General features: G+C 36.0%; 1 protein-coding gene across 1 annotated transcript in view; it reads right to left on the reverse strand.

The window, feature by feature from the left end:
* Positions 1-16,123, reverse strand: part of SKAP2 (src kinase associated phosphoprotein 2) — a 119,775-nt gene that overhangs the window by 90,555 nt on the left and 13,097 nt on the right. The window contains exon 4 of the mRNA XM_083868417.1: positions 5,803-5,907. Coding sequence (XP_083724543.1) covers positions 5,803-5,907 — 105 coding nt within the window. The remainder of the gene's footprint in view (positions 1-5,802; positions 5,908-16,123) is intronic.

The raw sequence follows: 16,123 nt of genomic DNA on the forward strand, positions 1-16,123 counted from the left end.
AGGAGGCTTTCAACAAGCAGTTCATCTTCTTTACAACTTTTGACAATTTCAACAAAGTTAGCACCCTCTTCTCATGTGTTAAACAAAGAGATTTGCATCTCGGAATTTACACTCGTATATGGTTGGTCCTACATGTACCAATATCCTTAAAAAACAGAACTTTTTTTTAAAAGAAGCTTCATATTTTAAGTTTCTCTCTAGTATGTTTTACTTTTCACTGTGTTTTACTTTTCACCATCAGCTTGTAAAAGAGTGTATTCTGGGTGACATCTAAAGTGTCCATAAGTGATTCGGCCTACAGTTGTAGCGATTCAACCTTCCTCTGACAACCTCAGCACCATATTACCTTCTCAGCCAGAAACGCAGAAGCATAATCCCCTTCAAAATTCTGACAAGAACTAGCATTCCCACAAAATAAAGTTAGCATCCCAAAGTCCAGTCTTTACCCATTTACCATATGATGGGTTACTGTCGTCCTGCCAGTGCCTAGTAAGAGCATAAAGTAGAAGCCACCTTTTCTCACTGAAGATCAGCTGTCCAAGTAAATCTAGATCTTGCCTCCCCTCAAGCTGACCTTTTTCGAATATTAAGAGATACAAGGAATAATAAAGTACCTGGTTTTCTGCCTTCAATGAGACCTACCTATGAGAAAAACAAGACAAATACAGAAGTTTCTCATTCCTTTGCATGGCTATCCTGCACTTAAGTTTGTACCTCTTTCTCCAAAACTGAAAGTAAATAACTAATCTCCTGCAATAACTCAGGTAAACTTTCAGGGCTGTCATCCCCAAGACAACCAAACACCCTCTCCATATACATGATTATGTTACTAAAAAGAGGTGTACCAAGACAAGACTGAAGGGATAAGAAAGGCAAAAGGAGAATGGAAAATACAACTAGGAATTTCTATCCTTTCTCCGACCTTTGATACCTTAATTGCTAGCACTGCTTAACTGCCTCTGTGAGGAACAGTTTTTGCTTTAATATAGTGCCTCAAAAATAAACTCAGTAGGAATGTAGTTGCAGAAAGTGGGAAAACACTTGTATGTACGCACAAAGATAAAATCTCACGCTGAACTCTACTCACCTTCTTCAGTGACAGTATTCAAACAACCAGGGATAAAAAAGCCGGGGGGGGGAAGCTTAATCAGTATTTGCATTTGAGAATTAACATGTAAAAAGAAACAGTGTGTAAAATTCAGCCACATGATTTTTCATTCTCACTTGATCAAACTGCAAAATGTGATGCTCATATTAAGTAAATACTATAGATCATGTAAAATAGTTGGCTCTAGCCTGCAAAGACTTGTACAGAACTTTTCCAAAGCAACTACATGAAAATAAAGCACTGAAGCCTGTTGCTTCATCCAAAAATTATAGCAAGAAAATCACTGCAGGAGCAAAAAATTTTGCTCATTTCCAAGTCTGCACTTTGATGACAAACAGTAAAAGAACAACCCTTTCATTTACCCTTTTTCCTCAATTCTCCAATTGCCCAGTTTTGTTTGCTCCAGCCCCACCTTCCTGCCCTTCGACTATGGGGAAATTTAATAAGAGATTCTCAGACTGTTTAAAAATTTTCTACTAAAAAGCATATTTTACTCATAAACTATAGCCAAATATGATAATCTGAAGAGCATACAAGTCCCCAGACACATTTTTAGTCCTTCTTTCATCCTTACCTTCTCAAGGCAACATTTCTAGACCTTCCATAGAAATTGTGATGATCTAAATTATTCCATCACACCATTCACTGTGATGTTTTACATCCAGTAATTATCCAATTACATATTCCCTGCAGAGCCAAAGTGTCTCTTCATGTCTTCTTCAGAAGTCCACTTACAAAGTCAGAAAGTTTGTTCCTTTAATACTAGTGCCATTTCTTACTATAGGATCAAGGTACCATACCATATACCAAAAAAAAAGAAGAAAAACCCTATATTTTATAAAAAAGATTACAGTGTTATCAAACAGGAAAGTTTAAGCCTGTCATTGAACCTATATTTAATACCTAGAAAACCTGAAAATTAAATGAAAAACAGTGACATTTTTCCCCATTTACTTCTCAACCAAAAGTAAGTTTGTTTCCAATCTGAAAGAAAATCTTAGTATTTCAATTTTAAAGTATTTTGGTATGCTTTGGTTTTTAACTAATCAAGACATATGTATTTCCCACTACATATATTCTTCAATACGCAGATGGAAGGAGAGTAAGAAATTACAAGACATAACATTGTTATACAATGTACTATACAAAAACCTGTCATTTAAGTTGCAAGAAACCTAGTCATCAATAAGTGAAAAAATACCTCGCTCAAAAATCAATTATGTTGAGTCTTTTGTATAGAGAAGTAGTACACCTTTCAGGCAACTGGTATTAATGAGCAGACATGGCTATAGAATCTCCATCTGTTTTTCTGACAAAGCTGTGACTACTCCAGTCTCTCATTGAAATTCCATTAATCTGGTGCACCAAGGACCAATGCGAAAATCAAAACTCCATCTAACCCTTTATCAGCTCACAATAACCTACAAGTGAACTCTGCCTGTTAGCATACAGCAAGTTATGATTTTGCTATCAATCAGGTTGTTAGCCAATAAAAAAAAAGAAATCAAGTTAAGACCAGAGTGCCTGGCTGTGCTGTTTTGTTTGGTCTGTCTTGTTTTTCAGTTTGTTATTTTATTTGGGGGTTTTGTTGTGTTTTATCCCTCTTCCAGTTTCTGTAGGGTGTCTGGACATGTAAGCCCATGCATCATTCTCTTTCATTGTGATTTAATTGCTGCCAGCAATCCAGTCAAAGCATCACTGAAGTGTGCTTGAATTTCATTAGATGATATAACTTATGCTACTTTCCTACAGTACCTAATAAACCATAAAGAAACCAAAACACATATGGCTTGAGGGAATAACTGGAAAATTAGGTGGCCATTTGGGAACTGAGTGAACTTTTGAACCAGAGGAACAGAGAAAAAGAAATATTAAAAGGAAAGACAGACTTAGAATGCACACAGAGATGTGGGGGTTTGACCTTTTCAGTACCTAGAAAATTACATTAGCATTATGAAAAATACATATCATGTTTAGAGTTTATAATCCATCAAAGTTTAGATACTTTGTTAGTGCCTACCATAAGGTAAAAGTCAAAAGGACAACATAACAATCAGATTTGACAAAAGGCCTTTAGGTGACCTGTGCTAATTTAGTTATCCCATACTTATTGTTAAATGGATTATCTCTCTTGTAATTAATACACCATTAGACAAAGGTCACACAAAAACTCCAGGATTTTACAATGACTGTAACGTACACATAATACACTAATTCTTTATCTGTTACCAAGCGTGTGCCTTCACAAATTATGTTTTGACAGTAATGCCGCAAAGTCAAATTGCGACACTTTCGCAAGTCACACAAACCTTGGTGCCTAACTCAAGTATATAAAGAGAAATGCCTTGGGGCTTTTTTAGCAGAAAATATATGTAGAAGGTTTTACATAAAAATAGAAATGGACTCAAACATAAATAAAAAAACACCTAAAATTGGTTACCTACAGATAGGGCCCTCTGTTAATGCTGAGAGCCTTGATCCTACACAAATCAGGTTTTAGATCTGCACAGAGCCCTGCTGCACTGAACTGGTAATTATACAAGATCAAACATCTACCTTACAGATCCAGTTTCTTGAGTAGGATTTAAATATTGAACATAAAGAAACTGCTAAAAAACTAAAATACAGTATTAAGCTTCAACAAACCCATTTATGCCTATTAGAACTAAAACAAATGGCACCTCTGGGGATCAATCCACCTCATATAAGATTTTCCCAACATACATTTTCATACACAGGCTAGGTGGCTAGACTGGAATGATGGATTATATATGTTAAAATCAAAATGGTCTTGGAATGACACATTAGACATTCAAAGAGAAAAAGAGGAACACTGTTTACTACAATAAATTAAGTATTTGCAGATCAGAATTTACCACCTTCTCTCAAATTTTCTTCATGCTACACTCCCACTAGGTAATTAAAAATGATTTATCATAAAATACAGAAAGACCAGCAAGGTAAAATCACCTCAAATATAAAAGAATAGCAGCCTCCATTTTTCTGCCTAAACTGGTATGAATCCGTCAAGATATTGTTGAGCAGATATTATACCTACTCTCATATCTTCCAAAACAGGCTAAAAATTAATCACCCTTCTGTACAAACTCATACAGTATTTCACATACTCTTGCATCAGCATTCTCCAGTCATTCATTATTTAGCTTATGAACATTATCCCTTTTCTCTTGATTAACTGTTTTGAAACAATTCTATAATCATATCTCCTATTAAATAGTCATATAATTTTGTCACATACCCTTTATGCAATCAGTACCATGTTATTAAGTTATAATTAGAAATAATGATAAGATTATGTTTGTAAGCAAAAATAAATACATAGAAAGTTGCATTCATCTGTAGTTTTGAAAATTAGCTTGGGTTTTCTAAAAGCCATACTCAATTTGACTGATAATTACATTTCAACCAGAGAGCAAAAAGGTCTGGTTTTACTTTTTTTAGTAGAAGGTCACACTGCCAACATGTAGTAAGCTCAATTAAAAAAAAAAAAAAAAAAAAAAAAAAAAAAAAAAAAAAAAAAAAAAAAAAAAAAAAAAGTGTGATTATTATTGTTAGACATTTTACAGAGTTCTGGACATAAAAAAAACTGCATTATTCTGAATCAGTGGTTAGAAGGTTTATCACTTATGCATGTACTTGACTTATCCCTGTTCTGCAATAGACATAATTTTATACCTCATAAAAGCAATTTATGTTTCCAAAGGGAATAATCTGGATAATATAAAATGTGGAGTGCTACATTGCAGGAAGCATATTTTCATTCAGCAATTGTATTTCGAGATGGAGCTGCACAGTTTGATCACCATATCATGTCAGAAAACATCATGCACTAGTAAGTCTATCTAACTTCCAGTGCCACAAATTAATATACATTGTTAATTTATTTGTACATATACCTAATTTACTGCCATATATTATCCATAGAAGGTGTTTATATTATGTATACAATAAACTAATTTCAAAAATACGGACACTATGTTAAAGCAAGCTTGTTAACTGTTGAAATATTCAATAGTTCATGTCTTTAGAGCAGTTGCATTTAGCATTAAACTTATTGAATACAAAATAAACAACATGGAAAACAGCTATGAAGTGTAGAGTTTTTTAGAATGCAAACCCAAACTTAAAATTTATATAACAAAAACATTGTATAAAAGACTATCTTAATGGAAGGAAACACTGTAGGAATAATTAATTTAATATTTTATGAACCTATTCTGCATGGAGTTTGCAGAAAAATATCAATCACATAAACTGTTTCATTATTTATTAGATAAATAATACAGTAAGCCATTAAGTAGCACAATAAAATTAAGCAAGAATCTGATAATGTTGAATTAACAAACAATTTGTTACTACAAATATTCACACTGGTTTAGCCACTGATCTATCTTTAAAAACACACGTATCTACAGAAGACGTTTCGTTATCAAAAAACATGAGTTGAGAAACACCGCGTAAATTTGAGACAGCTTCACTATGCTCTAGGACCACTAGAGAGAGCTCTTCAGTTCTTTTAAAGGTTCTTGTAAAGGTAAGAAAAGTGCCCAGCTGTGCTGCTTATCTGTTTATCTGTTTAGCAACACTAACATTCGCATCATGAGGATCTGATTACATCAGTTCATAGCAAACTGGCAAATCTAGTACTTTCTAAGGTAAACAGTGTCACATACCATCAGAAGGTGCTTCATCCTCCTTATCATATCGGTCAGATGCTATTGAGGCGCTATCAGGAGGCGAAGAAAGAGGCTTCTCAGACTCCTCCTCATCTTCCAGCTCTGTAAAAGTCAATATACACTGCTAGTTAAATAGTCTCTCACACAAACACACACAATAAAAGTATTTCCAGTAGTAAGGAGGGTATTAATTCCTATCTGGAACTGAAAAAATCCTATTTCTCATGGACACTGGCGGCCTCCAGCACAGCTGTGAGCAATGCCGTCCTAGGGGTACCTTCTGACCCGATGAGTAAATGCTGCTGGAGCGGTTTCCCTAAACGCTGTCATGTAATGAACCTGCTCCCAGCACTGCACAGCTGGCAGCTTCTCACAAGGGGTGAAAGAAACACCACAGCAAAGAGGCAGGAAAGAGAAAACACCGGCAGAAGGAAAAAAAGGAGAGCACCAGGCTCTGAAGTTCTGCCTGTCCTAGTGCAGGATGGAGCTGCAGCAACTTCCCTCCCAGGAGAAGCCAAACTACTGCTGGCAGCAGTGACCTCTGCCCACTTTTACTTTTCTTCACTGTAATTAGGCACTGCCTTGCAAAACTGTGCGTGTATTCCTCCCTGAAACTAGAAGTGAAATTGCTCTCTGGCAGCACCTGGTATGAACCTGTGGCTTAATGCAGCGTTCTGTTAATGAATTTCTTGCCCAGCTGAGAGCCCCACCGCAACAGATACAAAATCAGTGTCATGCACAAGCACAAAGGTCTGGGAAATATATGGTGAAATCAATATTAGTTGAGGCTTTCACCTAATTAGGCAGAATTTAACTTCTTCCTGAAACTCAGTATTTTCTCAGATATGTTTAACACATCTAGGCAAAGGAGAGCGGGAAAAATAACAAACTACATTGCTCCTAAAAAAAACCAAATAAAATCTTGGTGAAGGAGAAAAAACTAAATATGACAAAAATCATCAGACTAGAATCATAAAGTTGATGCTCCAATAGATTAAATAGCCCTCAAATTTCTTGAAAATCATGTAACACTAAATTGTTCAAGTGTTACCTTTTGGTATATACAAAGACAAAAAAATAGAGACATCCAAATATCCTTCTCTATTTATGTGTTCCCTTTTGGGAGCACGGGATCAGAAAACTGATTTCTAAGAATCCAAAATAAACCCATGCATAGTGAAAATATTCTTCTTCACAGACAGAGAAATTGCACTCATCAGTAGGACTGCCTAACCATGGCTGAATTTTACCCCCCTCCCATTTAATAATGCAAATACACAGAAAATTCAGACAATATGTCCAGAAAGCACCTCGGCTGTTTGCAAAGAACAGCAAGTTTTCCATGCAGTTAAAACAACAAAGCCTGATATTTGCTTTGCTGGAGTTCTTTTGCACTCAAAAGTTGTCAGGCACTAGCTAGGCTTTCCCTTCATTAATTTAATATGCTTTTCTTGGGAAAGCTTCCTCCCAAGGTCCCATGCCATTTAATAACTGCTCTGAATCTGAACCTGACTCCAACCTATTTTTGACACAATCCTCTCACAGTAGCACGCCAGTCATCGTGTTAATCTGATCAAAATATTTGCACTTCATCACACCTGTCAAACCATTCAAAAGTAAATTATTTCTCTCTAGAATTCACCTCTTCCTCCAAACAGAAAAATACAGAGCAGATAGCACATGAACAGAAAATATTATGCCTTATTTATAACCTGCATGCTTATTTATAACCTGCATGATCATCTTTCACACTTAGATTCCAGAGACCAGTTGCCTGCTTCTTTGCCTATATATCTATCTTTATTAGATGATACACTCCATATAAAAAGAGCAAACATGATATTCACAACCTATACAATGCCAAAACTGTTCCACTGTTTTACTGTCCTAAACTTTTACTAGTACTAGAATGCATAAAATATATGTGTATATGTAAGCCTCAGTTGTCAATCAAGAATGTCCTCTTATCAGCTATGCATAAACATGTTATCATTTAACATGATTCATGAAAGTGCCAGTATAAATTTAAAAGACTAGGCTGTATTTCTAGAAGAAAACAGCTCCACAAACACCACACTCCAGCACATATAATTCATAGGCTGAATGGCAAATCTTAGTATATTTGAATGCGTAAGACTTGTGGATGACAAGTAGGTGAGTATACACGTAGAAAGAACATCTCCAGAGGATTTTGTCCCACTCAGCAACACAATCTCTTCTGTAAGTTTGCACTGCTGCTCTGTTACCTTGCTCTTCCACTAAGTCACCATACTAACATTTTCCAATTACACTTAGGATTTCAAATTCAGTAAACATTTGTGCTTTATTTTCATATAAAGAAATGAAATATAAAGGTCAGATGACCTAGGAACAAGGGACTGTTTAACACATACATACATATTTAGGGCATACCATATACCTATCCCAGACTGTGCTGGTTTGGCTTGAACAGAGTTGTTTTCTTTCACAGTAGCTGGTATTAGGCTATGTTTTGGATTTGTGCTAAAAACAGTGCTGATAAAACAGGCATGTTTTAGTTACTGCTGAGCAGTGCTTACAGTCAAGACTTTTTCTTCTTCTCACACCACCACACCAGTGAGTGGGCTGGTGAAGTTGTGAGGGGACACCAAAAGTTGTGAGGGGGACAGCTGACCCCAACTTGACCAAGAGGATACTCCACACCATATGATGCCATGCTCAGCATATAAAGCTGAGGGAAAAAGAAGGAAGTAGGGGACGTTTAGAGCAATGATGTTTGTCTAAGTCACTGTTACTTGTGATGAAGTCCTGCTGTCCTGGAAATGGCTGAACACCTCCCTACTCAGGGCAAATGATGAATTAATTCCTTGTCTTTCTTGTGTGTCCAGTTTTTGCTTTACCTATTATACCAACTTCATATCAACTCATGAGTTTTCTCACTTTTTCCCTTATGATTATCTCCTCTATCCCAGTGGGGGCAAATGAGTGAGGGACTATATGGGCTTTAGTGGCCATCTGGCATGAAAATCATTACACAGTTATATAATGTATATATACTGGCATGTATTTGGCAACATTGCATGTCGATTCATAATAAAACAAGTTTCTGTTTTATGTCTAGAGTATCCAAATTCAAAATGCTCTTAAAACAAAACAACCAAAAAAGTGTTGAGAGTATTATAAAGAAAAAAATTACACACTCAGTGCTTTACATTTCTCAAAGCATTCTCTAGATGTTAAATCCTAAAGAAGGCTCAAAGACTTCCATAAAAAAAAGCCCTCACTTATGGGAACTGACAGTGGTCAGAACATGGATTCTTATCCCCCAGGCAATGGCTTGAAGCCTGTGGGAAAGCCAAGTACAGAACTCTCTCAGTCTGGCCTGGGAAATCATAAGGAGGAACCCAAAACAATCCTTGTAGATACTGTCCTCCTGACACCTGGTGTTTTTCCAACTTATTTACTGGTAGAGATGTTTACAAAAAGGTGGTGCCCTAAATGACTGACCCTTTTCACTGTACTGAAACACCGATAAGAAGAATCCGTCTTTCAATAAACTTTGCTATAAGCCCTCCAAAGAACCGGAGTTCTATGTAACGTTACTCGGCCATCCTGAATTGTACCAATACTCACTGACACTGAACCCTATGAGAATGGCACTCAGAACCAATATATAAATCCTACGTCATACAATACTACATTTAGGTGCCCACACTTTACATGAAAAATGTGGAGAATAGGTGGCAGACTCTGGATAGAAGTACAAGCAACCTGCATTCATGCAGAACTAGAATAAACAAAAAAAATTCTCCATTTTTTATTTTAGAGTAAAGAAAAATAGTAGCAAATAAGTAATAGTTTGCATCAATTTATACTACACACTGAAAAATATAATTCCTAAATAATCTGATTTGAACAGAAGAACTGCAGGCATTTCAATAGGAAAGCTGACTCATTGTGCTCTGGAGTTTTAACAGGCAACATTTCACAACATGTTTATGTTTATGTACTGGCATAAAAGGACTACCTTCTGGTATCAACCTTGGGGTTTTTGCCCTCTAGTTCTGTCAGGGTTAAAAGGTATCTTAGAACTGTATGCTGTTAATATATAAAGATATTGCTCCTGACAGCCCACAAAGAGGCTTCCTGTTGATCCTACACCATCTCCTACATTCCCCCACTCAGAACAATCTCTGCCCTTTCTCCACTTTACATGCTCCTCCATCAGTGCGTTGCATTGACGTGTATACTCCACCTACGGAGTAAGAGCAGTCAGAATTGTATTTGAAGCTCTACGTGTTACTCCTTGAACAGTCAGAGGAGTCAGTGTTGAGCAGCACAAACCACTATTGTCTTCAGGTGCCAAGTATCTAAAAATACACCCAAAAAGCATCAATAAATTAAAGAAAAGCATTCAACTTGCACTTATGTAATAGAAAACTGAACTACAAAGCAACAATGGGCATCAGGTAAATGCATTCAATACAATTTGCAGGCATAATTGAAAGCATTGCTGCCTAATCAAACATCTAAAAGCAAAGCATGCTCAAACAAAATGTCTATAGACTCATTAGTTGGCAGCCATTCCATTACAATCACACATAATGTCAGTAGTGCCTTGAACCCATGCCAATGACAACAGCATAAATTTTGCATCTCATTTCTATGGTCATAAAATTAATGACCAGTTTAAAAATACTTCTTTGCAAAAGAAAGAAAAGTTATTGCCTAAAGAAATGACATGAATGTGTCCTTGTTATGCAGCCACAAGTATAATTATGGAGTTGATGCTCATTAACACAGTTTCCCCAGAATAACATGATTTATCTAGAAGTTGGGGAAAAAATAGATTAAAGGTAGATATTTAACAGTCACAAAACCAGAAATATGTACATGAACTGACCCTATTCTCCAGTTTCTGCAACTTAAACTAATCTCCTACAGGTTTGATAGCAGAATCAATATTTTATGATGTCTTTAAAAAAAAAAAACCATACAATGTCATTCCTTATTAAACGCTACCTTTTCCATTACAGCTTATTTATTGATTCAGGAAATAATGCATACCAAAGGGTAAATTTACCACATTAAGAATGGAGCATAAAACAAACTCTCTTCACTGAAAAAAGGGCTGTACTTCAATTCCTACCCCTTGTTCTGAAGACTTCCAACAAATTTAGTTGGTACAAGCTCAATATAATGCATAGGACCATATTACATTATAAGAATCCAATTCTTTTAAAAACATCCAGACTTTCCCCCCCTTCAAAATTCATTTTCTTCTGCAACACTGAGATTATAATAATAAGTTCCTAAGCATTAAAGATACTGCTTCCATCACTTACTCTAAAAATGAGCAAGCATGATGTTTCAGCCAATGCCTCTGAAAGAGACTTGCTAGCTCACATCCTCAGATAACTAAACACTTTCAATTTATTTCTAAAAATGTCTAGACAGAATGATGCATTAAAACTGCTCAAGTATAAGAGAAATAAAACAACTCAGTAAAATAAAAAGACATGTAGGTCAAACCACCCTGCTTCTTGCCATTTCAGAAGGTCTCAAGTCAGAGCAGGTTGAGATCAGTTCCTCCTGTCCAATCTCTGCTGCAGTAAGAACCCACAAAACAAAGGACTGGATGAAGCCATCAAGCAGACCAAGCAAGGTTCTCACTACACAGTTTTTCATAAGAACAAGTAGACAAAGCTGTTTTCAAGCTGGCAGGGTTATACTTTAGCCCTTTGATAGGGGCATCCTGTATTTTTAAGATGCTACTGACCCAATTCACCAGTCACCCTGCAAGACTGGATTCTTCTGGCAATCAATTTTTCAATGCATGCGTTGCCATGCAGTCTACTCCAACACTCATTCCTGAAGGGCCTTCCAGAGTCTCCTATTAACGTGATTTTTAATGGCTTGTTTTGTAAAGGTCAAGTAGAAACTCTAGCAGCTACCTCTTTAAATGATACTGAAACAACATTAAGTTTGCAAGCAAATATGCTTCAAGCAAGAAAAGCAACTGCAACTTCTGCTTGCTGAATTACCTCTTATTCTTACAACGGATATCAGGACAGAACCATTTTGTGCTGCACTGGTGGATGTATCTCACGTTACTTGAAATTGCTCTTGGCGTGGACACTTCACAGATAACAGCTGTCTGTAGCTGAAAGGGCCAAGACACTTATTTGCCTACAGTGAAACATCCCTGACTTCTGGGACAGAGTGGTATTTGGCACATTTTTAATGCATTTGATGGTCTCTCCAGAAATATGTCAGGATGATTCTCAAAGAACTGGGTAACAACTAAGGCGTTTCTTTCCCATTTATGGTTAAATACTAACGATATATTTATGCTCTTGACTAAAAAGTTCAAGTGTGTTAAAATATAGAACTCATGTGCACATGTGGTTCTGGCAACCACAAGATACTGATTCCCTTTCTCAAGTCCAAAGAGATTTCTACTTGCTGCCATTCCTGAAAAAGAGTGTACAGAGGGTGAAAAAAAAAAATTGAACTCTGTACAAAAAGAGAAAAGAAAAAAATACAAAATACAAATCCTTTGCATATAGTGCTACTCTAACAGCTTGACTATTTCCAGGAAGTAGAGGTCTCAGGCTCCAGACACACTCTGCTCTGCCAAGAGCTAGAAGCATCTGAGTCATCTAAAGGTTTCCTACAGGTGCTCCCAATAATTACATAGTGAATAACACCAATGCTCTAGAGACACAGATTTACCCTCTATTATGTTACAGTGAAATAAGAACAAAAGTGGACCATCATCAGTTTTTATCAGAGTGAAAAATGCTAGTTAGAAAATGTCATGTCATAGTTTTCTGCATAATTTAATGCTGCAGATCAGATACTAGGTGCAATGAGTGCTTTATGGGGAACTGGTTCTGCAAATTCCCATAGTATGACTCGATTTGGCTAGTACTTTTGGTGTCTCACTTTCAACATTGAGCCAAAATATTTTGTGAAAAGTTATTAAAAATATATCTTTTACTAAAATAAATGCATAGAACAGATGGCAAGTGAACTTCAAACACAAATACAGTTTCTAGAGCTTAGGGTGCTTCTGCCAACTTTAGCACTATTTTTAGCATAAATTGAAAACAAGCTTCTTTTAACTAAACATTTTGGCAGTCACAGTATTGATTCAATTAATCTCAAAACAGAGAAATGCCAAAAACTGTATTAAGTCAGAATCTTTGACAAAGTACAGACTTTTATACCTTTAGTGGAATATTAGTCTTATAAAAAAATGAATCAAATTTGTATGCAAATTACCTTTGCTTTCAAGTTTCTTCCAGATTCTAGGATCTACAACAGGCCACTGAGTGTGACTACAGCATTTTAGCTTTGCTTAAACTGTTTAGATAAATAGTCAAATATTTCACATTAAAAGAAAAAAAAGGCAGCAGAGAAAGACTTTTCTACAGAGATGTTCAATTTAAGAAAAAAATAGGTAGAATAAATGTCTAATAACTTAAAAACTAAAATCTGATGAAAGACCAGTGGATTGGATATAAATATAACTATATAGTTCTGGTTATAAGAACAACATGGACTTTATCCATATATTAACAACATACTTAACTGTAAAAGTCGATGTTAAATCAGGTAACACATCACACATGAGAATTAAATATTTTCCCATACAATTAATTTTGTGTCTTTCACTTGCACGTGTACCCCCTTCTAAAAAGCCTCTTTTTTTTTTTTTTTTCAGTCTATATAGACACAAAAGATGCTTTTGGCAGTGTATTTACTGACCTGACAGACAACATCAGAAGGCTTCTTTCGAGGAGGATTTAAGAAAGTCCTCAAATTCATCAATCTGGTTGCAAAGAGGTACGTATGCACTTTCTGAGAGAGATGCACATGGGTGATTATAGTTTTAAGGAGCCTGGTTCCACTGGCACACATGCTCTTCAATTATTTTTTTATTATTATTCTTTCAAACCTCCTTGCTTTATCCATATGGATAGGCAGGTTTCTGTATGCTATTGGCCAAAGCCCATAAAATCAGAGTTTACAAATAGCTTAGTCAAACCAGCTACTCACTATGTGCAAAGTCAACAGGACCTCAAAAACATTCAGTAATGAAAGAGAGTGGAGTCGAAAGTATGCCCACAACATTTCCTTGTGGAACAACTCACAAGCTGAAGGAGATGCTGTTTGAGAGAGCAGAGTCAAGTATCATTATGTCCTACAGGAAATATAAGAATTTTGAAAGTGTTAGTCCACTTCTTTCAGCCTCCAAAAATACTTCTGGATGTCTTTGAAAGGATGACAGGTCACAACTCACAAGATTCTCATAAACAGCTGATGTAGTATAACTACTATATCATAATAACATACCATGACAGTATGCACCATTTTTCACCTTCCCTTTCAGCTAGAACAGAGATTATTTTATTTACATTTTAAAAATGGAGTGACTGCTACCACAAAACCAAGAACAGTAAATACAGAGTTTAAATACATACAGTAGTTTTTATTCTTCCTAGTATGTTTCAGAGTAGTTTCCACATTTCTGCTCCCAATCCTCATTTTTTTTTCCTTTAAAATATTATCCTTTTTTCACCTTATACATGGAGATATTTCTTCTTTCTCTGGAGGGAGTGGAACTGACCATCAACCTCTTCTGAGTTTTCAATACTTTCCAAATTTTCCATTTTTCAAATGTCTAGGTGGGCACAGAGGTATGAAAATGGGCACAAAAGTTGACCTCCCTCAGCTGCTGTCACTGCTTTGTTACACTATGAGCTGGCCAAGAATCTGACTGCTTATCTCCATGTGAGTCCTTTGTTCTACACCTACAAAAGTCACGCCTAATTTGTACAGTCCTAAAGTAAGAATGACACAACCAAATAAAGTTTAACACACACTTCTTGAACTCTGGAAATTACACCAACCACTCCTACCAGTGAATCACATCCCTTCAAATAATTTGCAAGTAAGTGGAGGCTTCTATTTCTCATAACTGTTTTATATTCCTGCATGCAGAAAATGCACACTAATTTGGAGAAATGTATCCTTGCTTGCAGAAAACAATGGTATAACTTTCATTTTGTTGAAAAATACTGAAAATTAAGGTGCCAGTGTCCACAAGTCTCAGCATTTATACACAGTTCTACTACCTGAACCAGAGATATATCACAAGAATTTTTTAAAGGCAATATATCCTTCTTAAGAATCAAATGCACTCTAATAAAAAGAATAAGACTGAATATAATTTTCACAGAAATCACAGCAAGTTATGCAGTAACAATTACAGACTATACAAATCAAATCATCCATTTTGCTAGAGATAATGAAATCTCATTATTTGTTAATAATTTGTTGAACTGGAAAAGAAATTCTGAATCAAATTACCACTGAAGAAAGAAAATAGACTAGAATTTTCTTGGCCTTCAAATTACACAAAGCAGCAAATGCAAACTCTGCTTTTTGTAGGCAACTCTCATGCCTATTACAGCGTCAGTGCCTCAGGAAGTTATTAAATCTTCAAAAACATGCTCTTCCAAAGTAACAGGTTTGCAATGAAACAACCACCCCACCTAATTTCATATTAGTAATTTTCTTAACAAAATAACATTTTACTTTCCCACACTCCATTCTGTTGGACAGTGAGAAGAGGAAAACTACATTTTATCTTCTGTAACAGTCCTGAGGTGCAATATAAAACATAGCAAATTATTGTAATACAATTTTTAAACAATCACATATTTGGAGTTTACATAATCTTAGCAATCTTGAACCTTTGGGAAGTTTCAAGCTGCACTGTCCCTTTCAGTTGAACTGTTATGGCTGCATAACTTGATTTAAACAGGCGTAAGAAATGTATGAACATGTTGTGCCTTGTTACAACATTACTTGCCTAATATGACTTGCATATTTTCACTTTCTCAGGAGGCACGCTACAGCCTACACATTTGAACTTCCTTGTCCAGAAACAGTTCTTCAACCACTGCAAAATGTGAAGCTTTGCATAGGCTTTTTTGACCTCGCACTGTGACCCTCATACCAGCATCCACAGGCTATAGGTCATGACCTCAAGAATTAGCATCGTGGAAATAAGAGCCCTTCCAGGTTTAGTTACAGAACAGAACACTGTAGCAACAAACCCTTCAGTCTTCTCTAAATTGAACTCTGCAGCTTTGTTTAAACTCCACTAGAAGACAATAGATAACCCACACTTCAGTTTTCATTACTCGCACACTAAATCATCTCCTCTCCAGCTAAAGGTCTGAGCTCCTACTGCACTATGAAAACATTCATTCAGTGTGGATCGAAAGCCAATATCATATTGCCACGAGATGATCCTATTAAAAGG

The sequence above is a fragment of the Zosterops lateralis genome (assembly GCF_965231275.1).
Source record: "Zosterops lateralis genome assembly, chromosome: 1".
NCBI classification, from domain to species: Eukaryota; Metazoa; Chordata; class Aves; order Passeriformes; family Zosteropidae; genus Zosterops; species Zosterops lateralis.